General features: G+C 38.8%; 1 protein-coding gene across 2 annotated transcripts in view; it reads right to left on the reverse strand.

Annotated features, from left to right (window-relative positions):
• Window positions 1-17,504, reverse strand: part of LOC123764029 (glutamate receptor 1) — a 706,396-nt gene that overhangs the window by 437,670 nt on the left and 251,222 nt on the right. For both annotated transcript variants that reach the window (XM_069329669.1, XM_069329668.1), the window contains exon 5: window positions 13,288-13,452. In XM_069329669.1, the coding sequence (XP_069185770.1) occupies window positions 13,288-13,452 (165 nt within the window). The remainder of the gene's footprint in view (window positions 1-13,287; window positions 13,453-17,504) is intronic.

Consider the following 17,504-nt stretch of genomic DNA (forward strand, 5'->3'; position numbering starts at 1 on the left):
ACCTTTCCTACTCCTCTCTCCCTCCATCTACTGTCTCTCTCTTTCGCTCCCTCTGAGAAAATTGTATGTTTGATAATGAAAAAGTGCTGAAAACTCCATGGTAAACAACTCACCGATTTCAGATGAATGAAAATCGCCGGGGATCTCTACTGATACTCTCATATCTCCATGAGTCATCTTCGTAAAAAGGGGGAATAGGGACTGTCCCCCCTTCTAATGGAACATCGGTCCCCCCTCCCGACCCTGAGCCTTCTCTAACACTCCCCATTTAATAACAATAAACAAGTAAATAACAAGTAATAGCAAGTAAATCTGCAATATTTGAGGAGACAAGCTCCAAGTGTCTGTTCTCCTACCTTTTGATAAACAAAGAAACTATTAATATTGCTCAATTACTACGTAATTAAAACTCTTTGTTACAATACTTATAACATGTAACTAATAATTAATTTTCTTAGTAAAATTTTTAAATTATGATATATAGTTTTACGAATGATTTTAATATAAATATATGAGATACTTTATTCGTCCTGTATTAAATTATCTCGATAAAATGGTGAATTTTTCAGCTAAATACTAAATTAACATGCAAACGACGCTATATACATGCAAAATGTATTTTTACTTCCCCGAAAAAAAGACAAAAAACGATGGATAACGACAAAGTTTTCTATTTAATATCTGTATAAAATGAACACAAATTTTGCGTCCTCATCCATCGGGAAACAATGGGAGGGATAATGCTTTACTATGGGAGAGGGGAGATTGTGCTTCACTATGGGGGTGGGAGATTATGCTGTACTGTGGGGAGGGAAGATTATGCTGTACTGTGGGAAAGATAATGCTGCTCTGTCCATGGAGATTATACTTCACTGTGGGGGGATAATTCATTACTGTGGGAAGAAAATGCCTCACCGTGGGAGGTAAGGTAAGATAATTAGCAGGAGAAAGCACTAAGCTATGACAACTATATAGCACTTAGAAGGAATATAGAACAAGGATTTAAAATGGGACGGAGGAAAGGAATAGTTCCCTACCACTGGATCACTGTAGGAAAAAATACGCGTCACTGTGGGGAAATATGCTTCCCTGTGGAGGAAATTGTTCGTTGCTGTGGGGAAAAAATCCTTCACTGTGGGAGAAATTATGCATCACTTTAAGAAATTAATCTTTCACTGTGTGGTAAATTCTGCATCATTATTGGGAAATTATGCATCACTATTGGGAGATTATGCTTCTGAATTGGGAGAGTATGCTTCACTATTTGGAAATTATGCTTCACTATTGGGAGATTAGGCTTCATTGTAGGCGATAATACTTCGCCGTGGAGGTTTGATTTCGTCTTTCTGTGATGGATGGAATGATTTTTCCAGAGATAATGTCTCACTTCTCTAATATAGAAGAAAAATTCTACTTTCTGTGATGGCTGCCGCACTGTATGTATATTTAAGCTGTATGATGAAAGAGCTTCACTGAGGTGATAAATGTCTAGTGAGAGATAAAGCTCCAATGTAACTTCGAAGTTGGATCTTGATATATGAAACATCTATGTGAGCCATGTTGATCTAAAGCATCATTGAGAGCATCATTGAGATGAAACCAGCATCATTGAGAGGATATACATTTTCGCGTTGGGAGTCTGATGTTTGTATTCACCTAGATCTTCTTGCGGGATTGAGCTTTCCTCTTTCGGCCCGCCTCTCAACTGCCAATTAACTGTAACTAGCTACTACTTTTTTCTTTCACACACACACACACACACACACACACACACACACACACACACACACACACACACACACACACACACACACACACACACACACACATACGCACACATACACACACACACACAGGAAGTAACTTCGTAACAGCTGTCTAACTCCCAGGTACCTATTTACTGCTAGGTAACAGGGGCATTCAGGGTGAAAGAAACTTTGCCCATTTTTTCTGCCTGGTCTGGGAATCGAACCCGGGCCACAGAATTACGAGTCCTGCGCGCTATCCACTCAGCTGCCAGACCCCCCTGTGTGTGTGTGTGTGTGTGTGTGTGTGTGTGTGTGTGTGTGTGTGTGTGTGTGTGTGTGTGTGTGTGTGTGTGTGTGTGTATGTGTGTGTGTGTGTGTGTGTGTGTGTGTGTGTGTGTGTGTGTGTGTGTGTGTGTGTGTGTGTGTGTGTGTGTGTGTGTGTGTACTCACCTAATTGTGCTTGCGGGGGTTGAGCTTTGGCTTTGGTCCTGCCTCTCAACTGCCAATCAAATGGTGTACAGATTCCTGAGCCTACTGGGCTCTATCATATCTACATATGAAACTGTGTATGGAGTCAGCCTCCACCACATCACTTCCTAATGCATTCCATTTATTAACTGCTCTGACACTGAAAAAATTCTTTCTATTTACTTCAGGTACCTGAAAAAAAATGTGGTACCGATTTCCTGCTAGGTAACAGGGGAATAGTGTGAAAGAAACTCTGCCCATTGTTTCTCGCCGGCGCCCGGGATCAAACCTGGAACCAAAGGATCACGTGTACAGCGTGCTGTCCACTCGGCCACCGACTCCCGGTGTGGGCGTGTGTGTGTGTGTGTGTGTGTGTGTGTGTGTGTGTTTCAGTCTACGGTTGAAGTAAGCTCTCGGTATTTTATTACCCTTAAAAGCGAGTTTTGTCTCTCGCTGTATCTACAACCAGTCCTCTTAAAAATAACGTCACTTGCCGCTCGTATGCGCGCTACGGCCAAATTTGGACGTAATTTGATATGAAATCGGCTCACAAAAGTGATGTACTGTTCCATTTTCTGTTTATATATCACTACTGATTGGCGATAAAATACAAGCCATGATTACTCTGGGAGTAGCAGTAACTATATCAGCTGAATCCCTTGTTTGGTATATCATATTTCTGTATATCAAATTTCTTAAAATTGTTCTCCGAATATAAATGTATCAAGAACATTGCAATAAAACTCATCTCTCAGTAACCATGTTGCTACGACACAACGAACTGTAAGTTGCGAATTATTCTTAGCATGAATTTTCACTCAGCACTCATATAAACATCAGTGTTGAAATACGCGGTTTAGGTAAACATTCGGCGTATTTCAATAAGCAAATGACGTCCATGTTGACTGGTGTTTGGCCGCAGAGTTTGCTCATTGCAATTGCTTTAATATAATTTCGGAGAGCAAGATAGTTTCCAGTTGACTGTGCCACTTTGACAAAGACTAAATTTGTTGGTTCGATGATTGTTGGTCTTGGAGCTCCTCCTCGGTTATTGGCCAAACTTGAATTTCCTGTTTGGTGATTGGTCGTTTTTGAACCTCTTTCTTGCTGCATGATTGGTCGAATTTGCACCTCCTACACGGTTATTGGGCCAATATGGCATTTCTTGCTTAATGATTGACCGGACAAGAATTTCCTTCTCGGTGATTGGTCGATCTTAGACCACCTCATCAGGAGAGGTAATTAATTAGTCATTAAAGATTAGTAAAGTCCTTTTAACTAAAGTTAAATGATCGTCTTCACGACTTTTAGTGTCGTCAAAAGTGCCGTGGTTTAACCTGACCAAACGTGGACGAATCGAGGTATAAGGGGGAGAATGAGGAATGAATTAAGAATGTGTGAGGAGTGTGTAAGAGGATGGGAGAGTGAAAACAGTGTGAAGGGAGAGTTAAAAGAAGTGTGAAGAGGGGGGGAGGTCATTGAAAAGCGTGTGATGGGTGAGCATGGATAATGTGCGAGGGGAAAGTATGGAACGTGAGAGTAGGACTGTGTAAGAGAAGAGTGTGGACAGTATGAGGAAAGAGTAAGGAGTGTGTGAGGGGAGAGTGGAGAGAATGTGAGGGAGAGTGAGGAGTTTAGTGTCTGAGGAGCTGGATTTTCCCATCACTCTAAACTTCTTCTGAAAAGACCAAGCTCCAGAAAACAAACGCCACTTACGCTCCTGTACCAGGTAAGTTCACTACGGGCTCACCATAGCCCGTGCTACTTGCAACTTTTTATTCCGAATAGCTGAATCTAAAACAACAACGAGAAAACAAGCCCAGACATTAAACCTTCCCGAGACCATCTACACGTCCATAAACTACTATGCACTCCGACATAAATCCATGTTTTCTAATTTGAAGTGTTTGTCCCTGTTTAAAAACACGAGCTCGAAGCTTAGGAAACCTTCAAGACAAATCACATATTTGTACCATAAACTTCTTCTCCTCGAGATATTGGGGGTTCTCTAATGTCAATTTTCATCGCCAAAGGGAGACTGCCGTAAAGGAATATAGAAAATAGTTGCTATCACTGCACACATGACTATTTTAGAAGAAAAAGTGGGAGAAATTTCAATGAAGAAGTGTGTTGTCGCTGCGAAGAAAATAGACCCTAAATGTCCACAGACAACGTATAGCAAAATATATTGCCTAAAACACTATGAATCAGCCCGTTCTCTCGAGTGGCCGCAACTAACAGAAAATCGAGTATTGAAACATCAGTACTTAATCTAACTTTCTGACCATTCGTAGAAAACGTAAATGTTTGTAAACCACTGTAACTCATAAGGATTTATATTTGGTCCATTGGGGATTTTGACTTTAAAATATGCCGCATTATTCGAGATGACAAGTTGACTGAATGTTGGTGATTATACGGCGGAAAACAAAAGATGTTCACGACACAATGTGCAGGTTGAAATTATCTTCGATACTATTCTTAAAGATAGCTTAATGGCCATTAAATGGGAACGGATTCTGAGTCTTCCAAAACCGGATGGTAACATAAGATTATGTATCAGATAACTGAACACTTTAATAACGAAACCGTCAACAGGGAAATGACTGAAGGAATCATATCGTTCGCACATAATTTTTAATTAGACATCTCCCTTTTATGTCGGTTAAGTTTCACTACTTGTTTTGAAAATTTTGATTTTAACAGCTTTTCAAAAAGATCCAACAATAACCATAAAACCCAACAATAAGAATTAACAGAAGCAAATTGCTGTATTACAGGTATTATTATTATTATTATTTTCAATATTTTATTTTCAATGGAATATGAGGAATCATTGTTTAAATATTATCATAATCAAACGAAAAACGTATTCCTAAATAACAGTACATTATTGAGTTTATACAATACATCATTACATTATTCCCATTAGAGAGATTACTACAAATATATACTCTAAATCTAAACTCAGATTTAGATTTATTTTTGGAGATTATTTTAAAAAAAATTCAGAGTTGTTACAAATGCATTAACCCCAATACAGCATACGATCCAATTAACTCTGGAACTATTTAATTAAATCCCGGATGCTGGAAGATATCCCAGCAATCTATCCTAAATTCGCATGTCCATATTATAATCTTTCAAATCCATACCCTAGATCACCTCTCTCGCGTGAGAGCCGCTGTTTAGGGCAGCTAAACTGTTCAGATTAATCAACAAACATATTTTAGAGAAACTGTATAATAAGTAAAGTTCTGTACTTTAGAGGAAGGTTTATTATTTTTATTAGTAAAATTAGTATGATTAAAATTTGTATTTATATCATTATTTATGTATATACTTCTAGTGCCATTATTATCCTAATGCAAAATAGACTGGGTAATAAGTGTGTGTATCGTGTATTGACAGTGGATGTATATACATCAAGAGTATACCAGAAAGTATACTATGTCTACGACAAAAGCATACTTCCTGGTTGGTCAGTAGGCCTCAGAGGTGGGCCCCTAAAGGCTGATCGGTCTAAAGCTGTACATCGGACAAATATTTTGTATTTTGGAATTTGTTAAATTATACACGCAAGCACGAAGATTAAATATAGTATGAAATCAGCATGGATGTATAAGGCATAGTTTGCGTAATTCAGCGAGGGGTGGGGGAAATACATGGTAACGCATATAGCGTGTTATACTCAGGGAGGACGAGGCCATGGAAACGTATATACCTGTTAGGTTATACGTTTCGTTATACGTAAAACGTTATACCTGTTAGAAAGACGCAATACATGCCGTAGGAAGAGTTGGTAACAGGCAATGGATTGCTGCACCAAGTGCGTTGGGAAGAGGATGATGTAACCACTTGAAAATGCAACACAATGCAACATTATGAAATATGAAACGAAAAATTTATTGTACACAACAGAATGATCTGTAATGAGCATATCGTATTCCTGTTGTTTATTTCCAAGAAATTTCTGAAGTAATCCGTTAATCAGATAATCAAGGACAAATGACACAACTCTTGTCTGAGCTAAATAAATGTTCAGAGGTGTGTATATATATAAATATATATATATATATATATATATATATATATATATATATATATATATATATATATATATATATATATTTCCTTTATTGTGTATTTAAAGGTTACAAAACATACAAGACAAATGCCTAAAGGTTATGGATCTCTTGAAGCTCCTCCGCTTCTGGACAGGAACCGAGGACGCAGCAAGCATTTCCCCTCTGGATCGCCACACTGAGACGCTGAAATAAAAAACTGGAAGCCCTTGGGTCTCTGGTGACGTCAATGAGCTTGGACCCCAATTCCTTGAGAAATCCCAAGGCACTCTTGCCCCAGGGGCAAGAGTGTATATATATATATATATATATATATATATATATATATATATATATATATATATATATATATATATATATATATATATATATATATATATATATATATATATATATATATATATATATATATATATATATATATATATGAAAAATGAACTAAAAATCATAACAAAGATAGGTAAGAAAAATAATAATCCAGAAGCACATCAGACGCGAGACTAGAAGTAGTAGTAGTAGTAGTAGTAATACTACTACTACTGGATGAGAAGGAGGTATTGGCTGGGGGGGAGGGGGGAAGGGGAGGGAGATGGGGAGGATGGAGGAGGAGGAGGAGGAGGCATGAACAGTTCTCCAGGAAGGCCCAAAAGAGGAAGAAACAAATGTAGTCACCGGAAATTAAACTGCAGATTGATGGGGTCTTCAGTAAGCTAATATTTGATCTGATCAGCAGCTGGAGGCGACAGTACAGTCAGCGCCTAAGAAAACGCTGAGGAAGACGTAGAGAGCGAGAAGCGGTTGGGAAGGAGAGGAAAGGAGGTGCGTGGGACGGAAATATTGAGAGGAGCTATTGGGAAGCATTACTGGTGAGGAGCTAGGAAAGTGGAAGTAGAGTTGTGGAATGGGATTTCTGGAGAGGATGAGAGATGGCTAAATGTAACGGAAATATTGCGGAAGGGGTGGAAAAACGCTGTAAGGACATCATCTCTGGAACAGAGAAGACATGAAATCTTTGGAACAACGAGAACCTCCTCCCTCCCCAACACCAACACCTCTGGAACAATGAGCATACCACCACTAGAGAACGGCGAGAACACCATGTCTTGAATAAAGGGAGCACTACCCTTAGAACAGCCAGGACATCACCACTGGAACAGTGAAGACATCACCACTGGAACAGTGAAGACATCACCACTGGAACAGTGAAGACATCACCACTGGAACAGTGAAGACATCACCACTGGAACAGTGAAGACATCACCACTGGAACAGTGAAGACATCACCACTGGAACAGTGAAGACATCACCACTGGAACAGTGAAGACATCACCACTGGAACAGTGAAGACATCACCACTGGAACAGTGAAGACATCACCACTGGAACAGTGAAGACATCACCACTGGAACTGTGAAGACATCTTCTCTGGAGCACTGAGCACGTCAAATTGGAGTCAAGGTGTACACCACCTCCAGAAGATGTCCCTTAGTTCCGGAGGACATGAGCGACCCCCTTATAGGAACACATTACAGACGAGGCGCCGGTGACTGGACTGGCGACCGGATCTCCACCTCGGCACTTAATAAAGTGTTCACCTTCATGTTCTAATCTGCATGAAGGTGACGCCGTTCTCTGGTGATCATAACCCTGTGATGGGCCGCAGTAACCAACACTCAGCCCACCTGTTAGGAGCAAGTGGCGACACAATGGGGTGTTTACACTCCGAGCAGCCTGTGCTAAACATCAGTACTCGGCCGCTTCTATCCGACACCTTCTCGTTTTATCGGTTCGCCGACGTTTCTTTACACAGTTCGGCCATCACAAGATATGAGGAGAAATTGTATATTTTGTGGTGTTGCGATGTTGCGCCCTGGAGAGGCCACTCCAGACCGACAACCAGAGCGCAACTCCATAGTCTCTTTGAGATTTATGGATGTCTACTACTGCTACTCGTGATGCGCTGAATGCGAACTAGATTTTGGCTCATATATGATGATAGCCGACGTGTGGGAATTTTTTTTCTTGTGAAAGAAGTCTATGGATATTGTAAGCTGAACGATAAATTTCTATGGATAATGGAAATTTTTAAGTTTTGACTGTACGCTAACAACAAATTTGGATTTTTTTTAATCAGTAAACTGTTCAAGGCTTATTCCTGTCTAAGAACTCGAGGTCATGTGCAAAAAGAGAAAACAAATTGCGTTTCACTCATTCGTCTACTCTTGCAGGGGGATGAGTCTCAGCTAATTAACTACGTCTATTAATTATCAATCTAATTGTGTCCAGGAGAATGTGTTTTGAGTTTGCCTCCACACTTCATTCACGGCCATTATATTAATACTCTGCCCTGACACAGACAACAGCAATTGTCGTAGAGGTTCATTTGAGTAGTTAGCTTGCAGACGAGTAACGTTGCTGGTGAACCATTCGTTCTAAATAATCCTTCTAAATAGTCTGGCTTGTTTATTTCCTCTGAGAATTTTGCAAATCGTAGTCATGTCACTCCTGATTCTTCTATTTTCCAGTGACGTGAGCTTTAATTCATTTAATATATCAACAAACTTAAAACCTCTCAGATATGGTATTAGTCTAGTGGAACACCCCTGTACAATTTCTAGCTACAATCGAACAACACATCCCTGACGGGGCTCCAATTTTCAGAATTTGTCTGACATGTGAGTAGCTGAACCTCATTTTGGATAGAAACTATTAATTTTGAAAATAATGTAGTTTGCTCAGATAGGTTAACTATCTTACTATGGTCTCCTAACCACTCACTTTAGTGTAGTGAAATGGTTATAATTCCTCGTAATGAGCTCTTGATCTAGTCTTTATTGCTGTTTAAATAAACTTAGTAAATCTCGTTCCAACACAAACAAAAGAGTTTAAACATATTCTTGCCATTATCTGGACATGGGAGTGATTTTGTTATATCCATTTAGCGAAGTTGATCAGATTCTCACTCCACTGGGTTAGAGATTAGGATTCCCACATCACTAATTTACTTCCGATAAACCGCACACCATTCGTTATTTAATTATGTTGAGCTTATAGAACATTCTATGACGCGACATTAATGGTCCAGTTAACATCCAATGATCAGCATTCCATTTGATTAACATCTTTCCGAAATTCTTACAAAACTGGTGTAACAATAGTTTCATAATTCGCAAAATGCTTATATATACAGAACAAATCTATAATAATTAAATCTTAAAAAGCACATCAGTAACTTAGAAACTAGTATCACACCAATGACTTAGAAACTAATATCACACCAATGACTTAGAAAACTTACACTTTTCAACACACAAGTGGCTTAGAAATTTCCTATAATCTGCACTCCAATGGCTTAGAAACATTCTTTAATAAGCGCTCACCAAAGGCTTTGAAAACTTTCTATAATCTGCACACCAATGGCTTAGAAAGGGTTCTATAATCTGCACACAAAAGACTTAGAAATCGTCTTTATAATCTGCACACCTATGGTTTAGCAAACAGCGATCGTCTGTGAATGTTTAAGAATTAAAATTTTGATTCTCCTTCTCTCTTCTTTTTTCAGACGGAGAGATACGGGTACGGAAAAAGTGCAGGTTCATTTTTTTATTTATTTATATACAAGAAGGTACAAGGGGTTGTGAGAGAACATAACATTTTCGTTTCAGGCGATAATTTCTCAGGTGTAGGCGAGTCCTAGGTAAACAATAGGGTGTCACACATCTACAGCACCCAAGGGAGTGCTTCAGGCCCCCACCTCGCCCTCTTCTGTCCCCACCACCATTCGCCTCCCCCCTCTCACTCCCTCTACACAAGTCCCCCCCCTTCTCCTCCCTCGTACTAACAGTGGACGTTGAGTGCCTGTTATTATGTTCCTTGGTGTCGCCTTGGGCCACGCGCTTTACATAATCTCTCTCTCTCTGTCTGTCTCTCTCTCTCTCTGTCTGTCTCTCTCTCTCTCTGTCTGTCTCTCTCTCTCTCTCTCTCTCTCTCTGTCTGTCTCTCTCTCTCTCTCTCTCTCTCTCTCTCTCTCTCTCTCTCTCTCTCTCTCTCTCTCTCTCTCTCTCTCTCTCTCTCTCTGACTTTTGCACTTTTGAACCTTTATCTCACTTTTGCACTTTTTGGGCGTTTGTCATTCGACTGGACTACAGTAATTTTCTTGGAATTTTATGTCTTTGGCCTTTTAGTTCGATATTTTTAAGTGTCGGGCCCCCGGCAGCTGGAACAGTGTCGCGTACTGACGTCTGTCTGGTCCCTAAGTTCACCTGTGCGTGTCCTTGGTGTAGCGAACACTTGAAATGAATTACGTAGTTTAGTTGGGGGAGATGAAAATTCCGCATGAATCTCCGAATCTAAGGTTGAACACTTGAAGAGTCTAAGACCGTGGTCTGCCCTTTCTAAGAGTACATGCCTTGTCCTGCCTACAAGTACAAGGTCTGTCTTTCTTCCTAGTCCCAAATCTGTCCTCCCTCCTGCTCCAAGGACTGTCCTCCCTCCTGGTCCAAGGACTGTCCTCCCTCCTGGTCCAAGGACTGTCCTCCTTCTGGTCCAAGGACTGTCCTCCCTCCTGGTCCAAGGCCTTCTCAGACAACATGCATGAAGCTCTGCTTTAAGTACTCATAATCAGCTTTGCTGAATTCTGAGATCCAAACACAGTTTTCTATCGCAATTCTTCAATGTTATATTGAACTTGAATGCGTTATTGTCACTTCTATATAACACTCTGTTTGGATGGTATTAACAGCTAATAGTTTGGGAGCATATGTTTAATGAGTTTTCCGACAGTCTACTGAATATATTGTTTAATCAGTAAATCTTCTGCTAATTCTGCAAATTCTTTTGTATCAGATAATCCAAATTTGTTTGTAATTAATATTTTACTTTTGTTATAATCTTTTCAGATTTTGTTTATTGTACCTTGAATCATTCTTGCAACGTGAATTTGACGAATCTCTCCCGTCTTCCATATTAAGAGAATAAAAATAATTGTTGCAGCTTGTACTTCGATAGCTAACTTCATATATATTTCACTGTAACGCATCTATCAATCTCTTTAATATATTACATTTAGTAATAGAATTAAAATAAAACACTGAAATAAAATCACTTACTGGAAGTGGTGTTTACTTCAATATTGAGCAGAAAGTAAAGCTTTAACTGTTCAACAAGAACTACGTTCTTTACAGTGGAGCTTATAACCAGAGAACCAGAATAAGCTCGAGTGATTCCATACACTTGTTCAATAGCTTGTTCATTTACAAACGATTTACAATGCATAGCTGAGTTCTTTTCTTCGGAATGATTTTCAGATTATATATATATGTATACACATATATATATATATATATATATATATATATATATATATATATATATATTTATATATTATTAAATATGACCGAAAAAGTAAGATTAATAATTCTAACACGAATTTTCTCAATCTTTCGTACATTACGCTTCACTGTTGGAGGTAAATCAAAAATTAATTCTCCAAAATTCATTTTTGTTTCTAGTCTGACGCGACACGGGCGCGTTTCGTAAAACTTATTACATTTTCAAAGACTTTAGTTCACAAATACTCAACTGATTAGAACTTACGTATCTCCGATTTTATATCTACATTTGAGTGAGGTGGGAGGGGTGATGTGGCATTAACACAAGACAGAACAAGAGGGGATATTAATAGGGTATTAAAAGTATCAACACAAGACAGAACACAAACAATGGGTATTGAATAGAAGTGTTTGTAGAAAGCCTATTGGTCCATATTTCTTGATGCTTCTATATTGGAGCGGAGTCTTGAGGTGGGTAGAATATAGTTGTGCAATAATTGGCTGTTGATTGCTGGTGTTGACTTCTTGATGTGTAGTGCCTCGCAAACGTCAAGCCGCCTGCTATCGCTGTATCTATCGATGATTTCTGTGTTGTTTACTAGGATTTCTAGTAAAGATTTCTAGTTATATATATATATATATATATATATATATATATATATATATTTATATATATATATATATATATATATATATATATACATATATATACATATATATATATATATATATATATATATATATATATATATATGTCGTACCTAATAGCCAGAACGCACTTCTCAGCCTACTATGCAAGGCCTGATTTGCCTAATAAGCCAAGTTTTCATGAATAAATGTTTTTTCGACTACCTAACCTACCTAACCTAACCTAACCTAACTTTTTCTGCTACCTAACCGAACCTAACCTATAAAGATAGGTTAGGTTAGGTTAGGTAGGGTTGGTTAGGTTTGGTCATATATCTACATTAATTTTAACTAAAATAAAACAAATTGACCTCATACATAATGAAATGGGTAGCTTTATCATTTCATAAGAAAAAAATTAGAGAAAATATATTATTTCAAGAAAACTTGGCTTATTAGGCAAATCTGGCCTTGCATAGTAGGCTGAAAAGTGCATTCTGGCTACTAGGTACGACATATATATATATATATATATATATATATATATATATACACATATATATATATACACATATATATATATATATATATATATATATATATATATATATATATATATATATATATATATATATACATATATATATATATATATATATATATATATATATATATATATATATACACATATATATATATACACATATATATATATATATATATATATATATATATATATATATATATATATATATATATATATATACACATATATATATATACACATATATATATATATATATATATATATATATATATATATATATATATATATATATATATATATAAATGTCCCATTTTCTGTTCGTGAATGCTCTGGTAGGTTATGATAGGGTACTTTAGTACCACAGTTTCTTGACGTTCGCTAGAACGGGCTGGAAAATTACCCTTGACAAACTAGAAGCCAAAACACCAGATGGATAAAAAGAAAGATGAAGGAGAGGAAACAATATCCGTGTGGAATACTCACCGATATGTAGTTTCCACCGGCTCCAGGGTACAAAGTGGAGTCCAAAGCCGTCCACGTCTTAAGGAAGTCCCTGATGTAAGGGCGGGTGGTGTCCACTATCCTGAACCCCGTGATGTTGACGGCCCCGTACTCCTTCACATCCTCCTCCCACCTCTCGTCCATCACCTGGACAATGAGAAAATAATATGATAATGAATTACTGAAAGAGGAGAGAAATAAAAAAACAGGGAAACACGCAGACAGAAAGACAAGCTTGCAGTTATAAAGCTGATTTTTTGAACTGATTGAAAGTTCAAGACACCTGGACAACGGAACTCAAAGACTCATAAATCAACATAAATGTCTACACATTATTGGAATAGATAAGAACGAAATGTGACAGAGTAATGAATGGAAACTCTACACAGAATAAAACATTACAAATATTATTGTATAACAGACTCAAGGAAGAATTTATACAAGCAAGGAAAACAAACTAAGCTCAAGAGACAATTAGGAGGTAGAAAGATAGAGGCAATGTGTAAAGGGAGAGGAAGAGAAAGAGATGGAGTGAAAGTAGCTTGAGGGAAAGTGGCAGGAATGTGAGAGAGGAAGTTTAAAGTGGTGGAGGCCATTAAACGCTACATCAGCCAGGCAGCTTCCATACTTCCATCAGTACAGGTTCACCAAGGGAGGCATCTGCCATGTTCAGGCGTTCCCACCTTATCACTAGAACAATTACCGGGATGACGGATTGTTCTCCTTACTATAGGCTTAAGCTACAGCCTCCCTCCATGTTAACTTTATTGCCAAGTGAAATACTCTCCAGCTATCAACCATAACCCAGTAACCCGAGTATGATGCTCAATGTGTATCATCTTAAACATCTGCATTCTGAGTTGAAGGGAGATATACCTAGAGAAACATATAAATAAATAAATAAATATATATATATATATATATATATATATATATATATATATATATATATATATATATATATATATATATTTATATATATATATATATATATATATATATATATATATATATATATATATATATAGATATATATTTATTAATATATATATATATATATATATATATATATATATATATATATATATATATATATATATATATATATATATATATATATATATATATATATATATATATATATATATATATATGAACTCCAGCATTTAATTAGAGAACGAGACATAATCCAACAATTAAACCTGGGATCAAAGTCTGACTAATTATACGACTCCAATATTTACGTTTCGGGTCGTGACGTGAAACAAACGGACGTTCATTACCTGAGAGTTTTGATTATCTGCACCAGATAGTTTGCATCTCTCTCTAATTGCTTTAGTGTAATTAGAAACGAATTGATTTAAAGCATTATCATAAGACATTTTTAAGGAGCATTTCGTAAACGTTTCGTATTCAATGAGCTACAATAATATTAGTGATTCAATAATTCGTTCGGTGTGTGTGTGTGTAAGTGTGTGTACTCAAGTAATTGTACTCACCTAATTGTGCTTGCGGGGCTTGAGCTTTGGCTCTTTGGTCCCGCCTCTCAACCGTCAATCAACTGGTGTGCAGATTCCTGAGCCTACTGGGGTTTATCATATCTACATTTGAAACTGTGTTTGGAGTCAGCCTCCACCACATCACTTCCTAGTGCATTCCATTTACTGACTACTCTGACACTGAAAAAGTTCTTTCTAATGTCTCTGTTGCTCATTTGGGTACTCAGCTTCCACCTGTGTCCCCTTGCTCGCGTCCCTCCAGTGTTGAATAGTTCATCCTTGTTTACCCGGTCGATTCCCCTGAGGATTTTGTAGGTTGTGATCATGTCCCCCCTTACTCTTCTGTCTTCCAGTGTCGTAAGGTGCATTTCCCGCAGCCTTTCCTCATAACTCATGCCTCTTAGTTCTGGGACTAGTCTAGCAGCATACCATGCTACTAGAGTGTGTGTGTGTGTGTGTGTGTGTGTGTGTGTGTGTGTGTGTGTGTGTGTGTGTGTGTGTGTGTGTGTGTGTGTGTGTGTGTGTGTCTGTGCGTGCGTGTGTGTGTGTGTGTGTGTGTGTGTGTGTGTGTGTGTGTGTGTGTGTGTGTGTACTCACCTAGTTGTACTCACCTAGTTGTGTTTGCGGGGGTTGAGCTCTGGCTCTTTGGTCCCGCCTCTCAACCGTCAATCAACAGGTGTACAGATTCCTGAGCCTATCGGGCTCTGTCATATCTACACTTGAAACTGTGTATGGAGTGAGCCTCCACCACATCACCCCCTAATGCATTCCATTTGTCAACCTCTCTGACACTAAAAAAGTTCTTTCTAATATCTCTGTGGCTCATTTGGGCACTCAGTTTCCACCTGTGTCCCCTTGTGCGTGTTCCCCTTGTGTTAAATAGACTGTCTTTATCTACCCTATCAATCCCCTTCAGAATCTTGAATGTGGTGATCATGTCCCCCCTAACTCTTCTGTCTTCCAGCGAAGTGAGGTTTAATTCCCGTAGTCTCTCCTCGTAGCTCATACCTCTCAGCTCGGGTACTAGTCTGGTGGCAAACCTTTGAACCTTTTCCAGTTTAGTCTTATCCTTGACTAGATATGGACTCCATGCTGGGGCTGCATACTCCAGGATTGGCCTGACATATGTGGTATACAAAGTTCTGAATGATTCTTTACACAAGTTTCTGAATGCCGTTCGTATGTTGGCCAGCCTGGCATATGCCGCTGATGTTATCCGCTTGATATGTGCTGCAGGAGACAGGTCTGGCGTGATATCAACCCCCAAGTCTTTTTCCTTCTCTGACTCCTGAAGAATTTCCTCTCCCAGATGATACCTTGTATCTGGCCTCCTGCTCCCTACACCTATCTTCATTACATTACATTTGGTTGGGTTAAACTCTAACAACCATTTGTTCGACCATTCCTTCAGCTTGTCTAGGTCTTCTTGAAGCCTCAAACAGTCCTCTTCTGTTTTAATCCTTCTCATAATTTTAGCATCGTCCGCAAACATTGAGAGAAATGAATCGATACCCTCCGGGAGATCATTTACATATATCAGAAACAAGATAGGACCGAGTACAGAGCCCTGTGGGACTCCACTGGTGACTTCACGCCAATCGGAGGTCTCACCCCTCACCGTAACTCTCTGCTTCCTATTGCTTAGATACTCCCTTATCCACTGGAGCACCTTACCAGCTACACCTGCCTGTCTCTCCAGCTTATGTACCAGCCTCTTATGCGGTACTGTGTCAAAGGCTTTCCGACAATCCAAGAAAATGCAGTCCGCCCAGCCCTCTCTTTCTTGCTTAATCTGTGTCACCTGATCGTAGAATTCTATCAAGCCTGTAAGGCAAGATTTACCCTCCCTGAATCCATGTTGGCGATTTGTCACGAAGTCCCTTCTCTCCAGATGTGTTACCAGGATTTTTCTCACGATCTTCTCCATCACCTTGCATGGTATACAAGTCAAGGACACTGGCCTGTAGTTCAGTGCCTCTTGTCTGTCGCCCTTTTTGTATATTGGGACCACATTCGCCGTCTTCCATATTTCTGGTAGGTCTCCCGTCTCTAGTGATTTACTATACACTATGGAGAGTGGCAAGCAAAGTGCCTCTGCACACTCTTTCAGTACCCATGGTGAGATCCCATCTGGACCAACCGCCTTTCTAACATCCAGATCCAGCAGGTGTCTCTTGACCTCCTCTCTCGTAATTTCGAACTCCTCCAAGGCCGCCTGGTTTACCTCCCTTTCTCCTAGCACAGTGACCTCACCCTGTTCTATTGTGAAGACCTCCTGGAACCTCTTGTTGAGTTCCTCACACACCTCTCTGTCATTCTCTGTATACCTGTCCTCGCCTGTTCTAAGTTTCAATACCTGTTCTTTCACTGTTGTTTTCCTTCTGATGTGACTGTAGAGTAGCTTTGGTTCGGTCTTGGCTTTGTTTGCTATATCATTTTCAAAATTTTTCTCTGCTTCTCTTCTCACCCTGACGTACTCATTCCTGGTTTTCTGGTATCTCTCCCTGCTTTCTGGTGTTCTGTTATTCCGGAAGTTCCTCCACGCCTTTTTGTTCAGTTTCTTCGCTTCCATACATGCCCTATTATACCATGGATTCTTCTGTTGCTTCTCGGATTTTTCCCTTTGGGCCGGGATGAACCTGTTTACTGCCTCCTGACACTTTTGGGTAACATAGTCCATCATACCCTGTACAGACTTGT

The sequence above is a fragment of the Procambarus clarkii genome, chromosome 23 (genome assembly GCF_040958095.1).
Source record: "Procambarus clarkii isolate CNS0578487 chromosome 23, FALCON_Pclarkii_2.0, whole genome shotgun sequence".
NCBI lineage: Eukaryota > Metazoa > Arthropoda > Malacostraca > Decapoda > Cambaridae > Procambarus > Procambarus clarkii.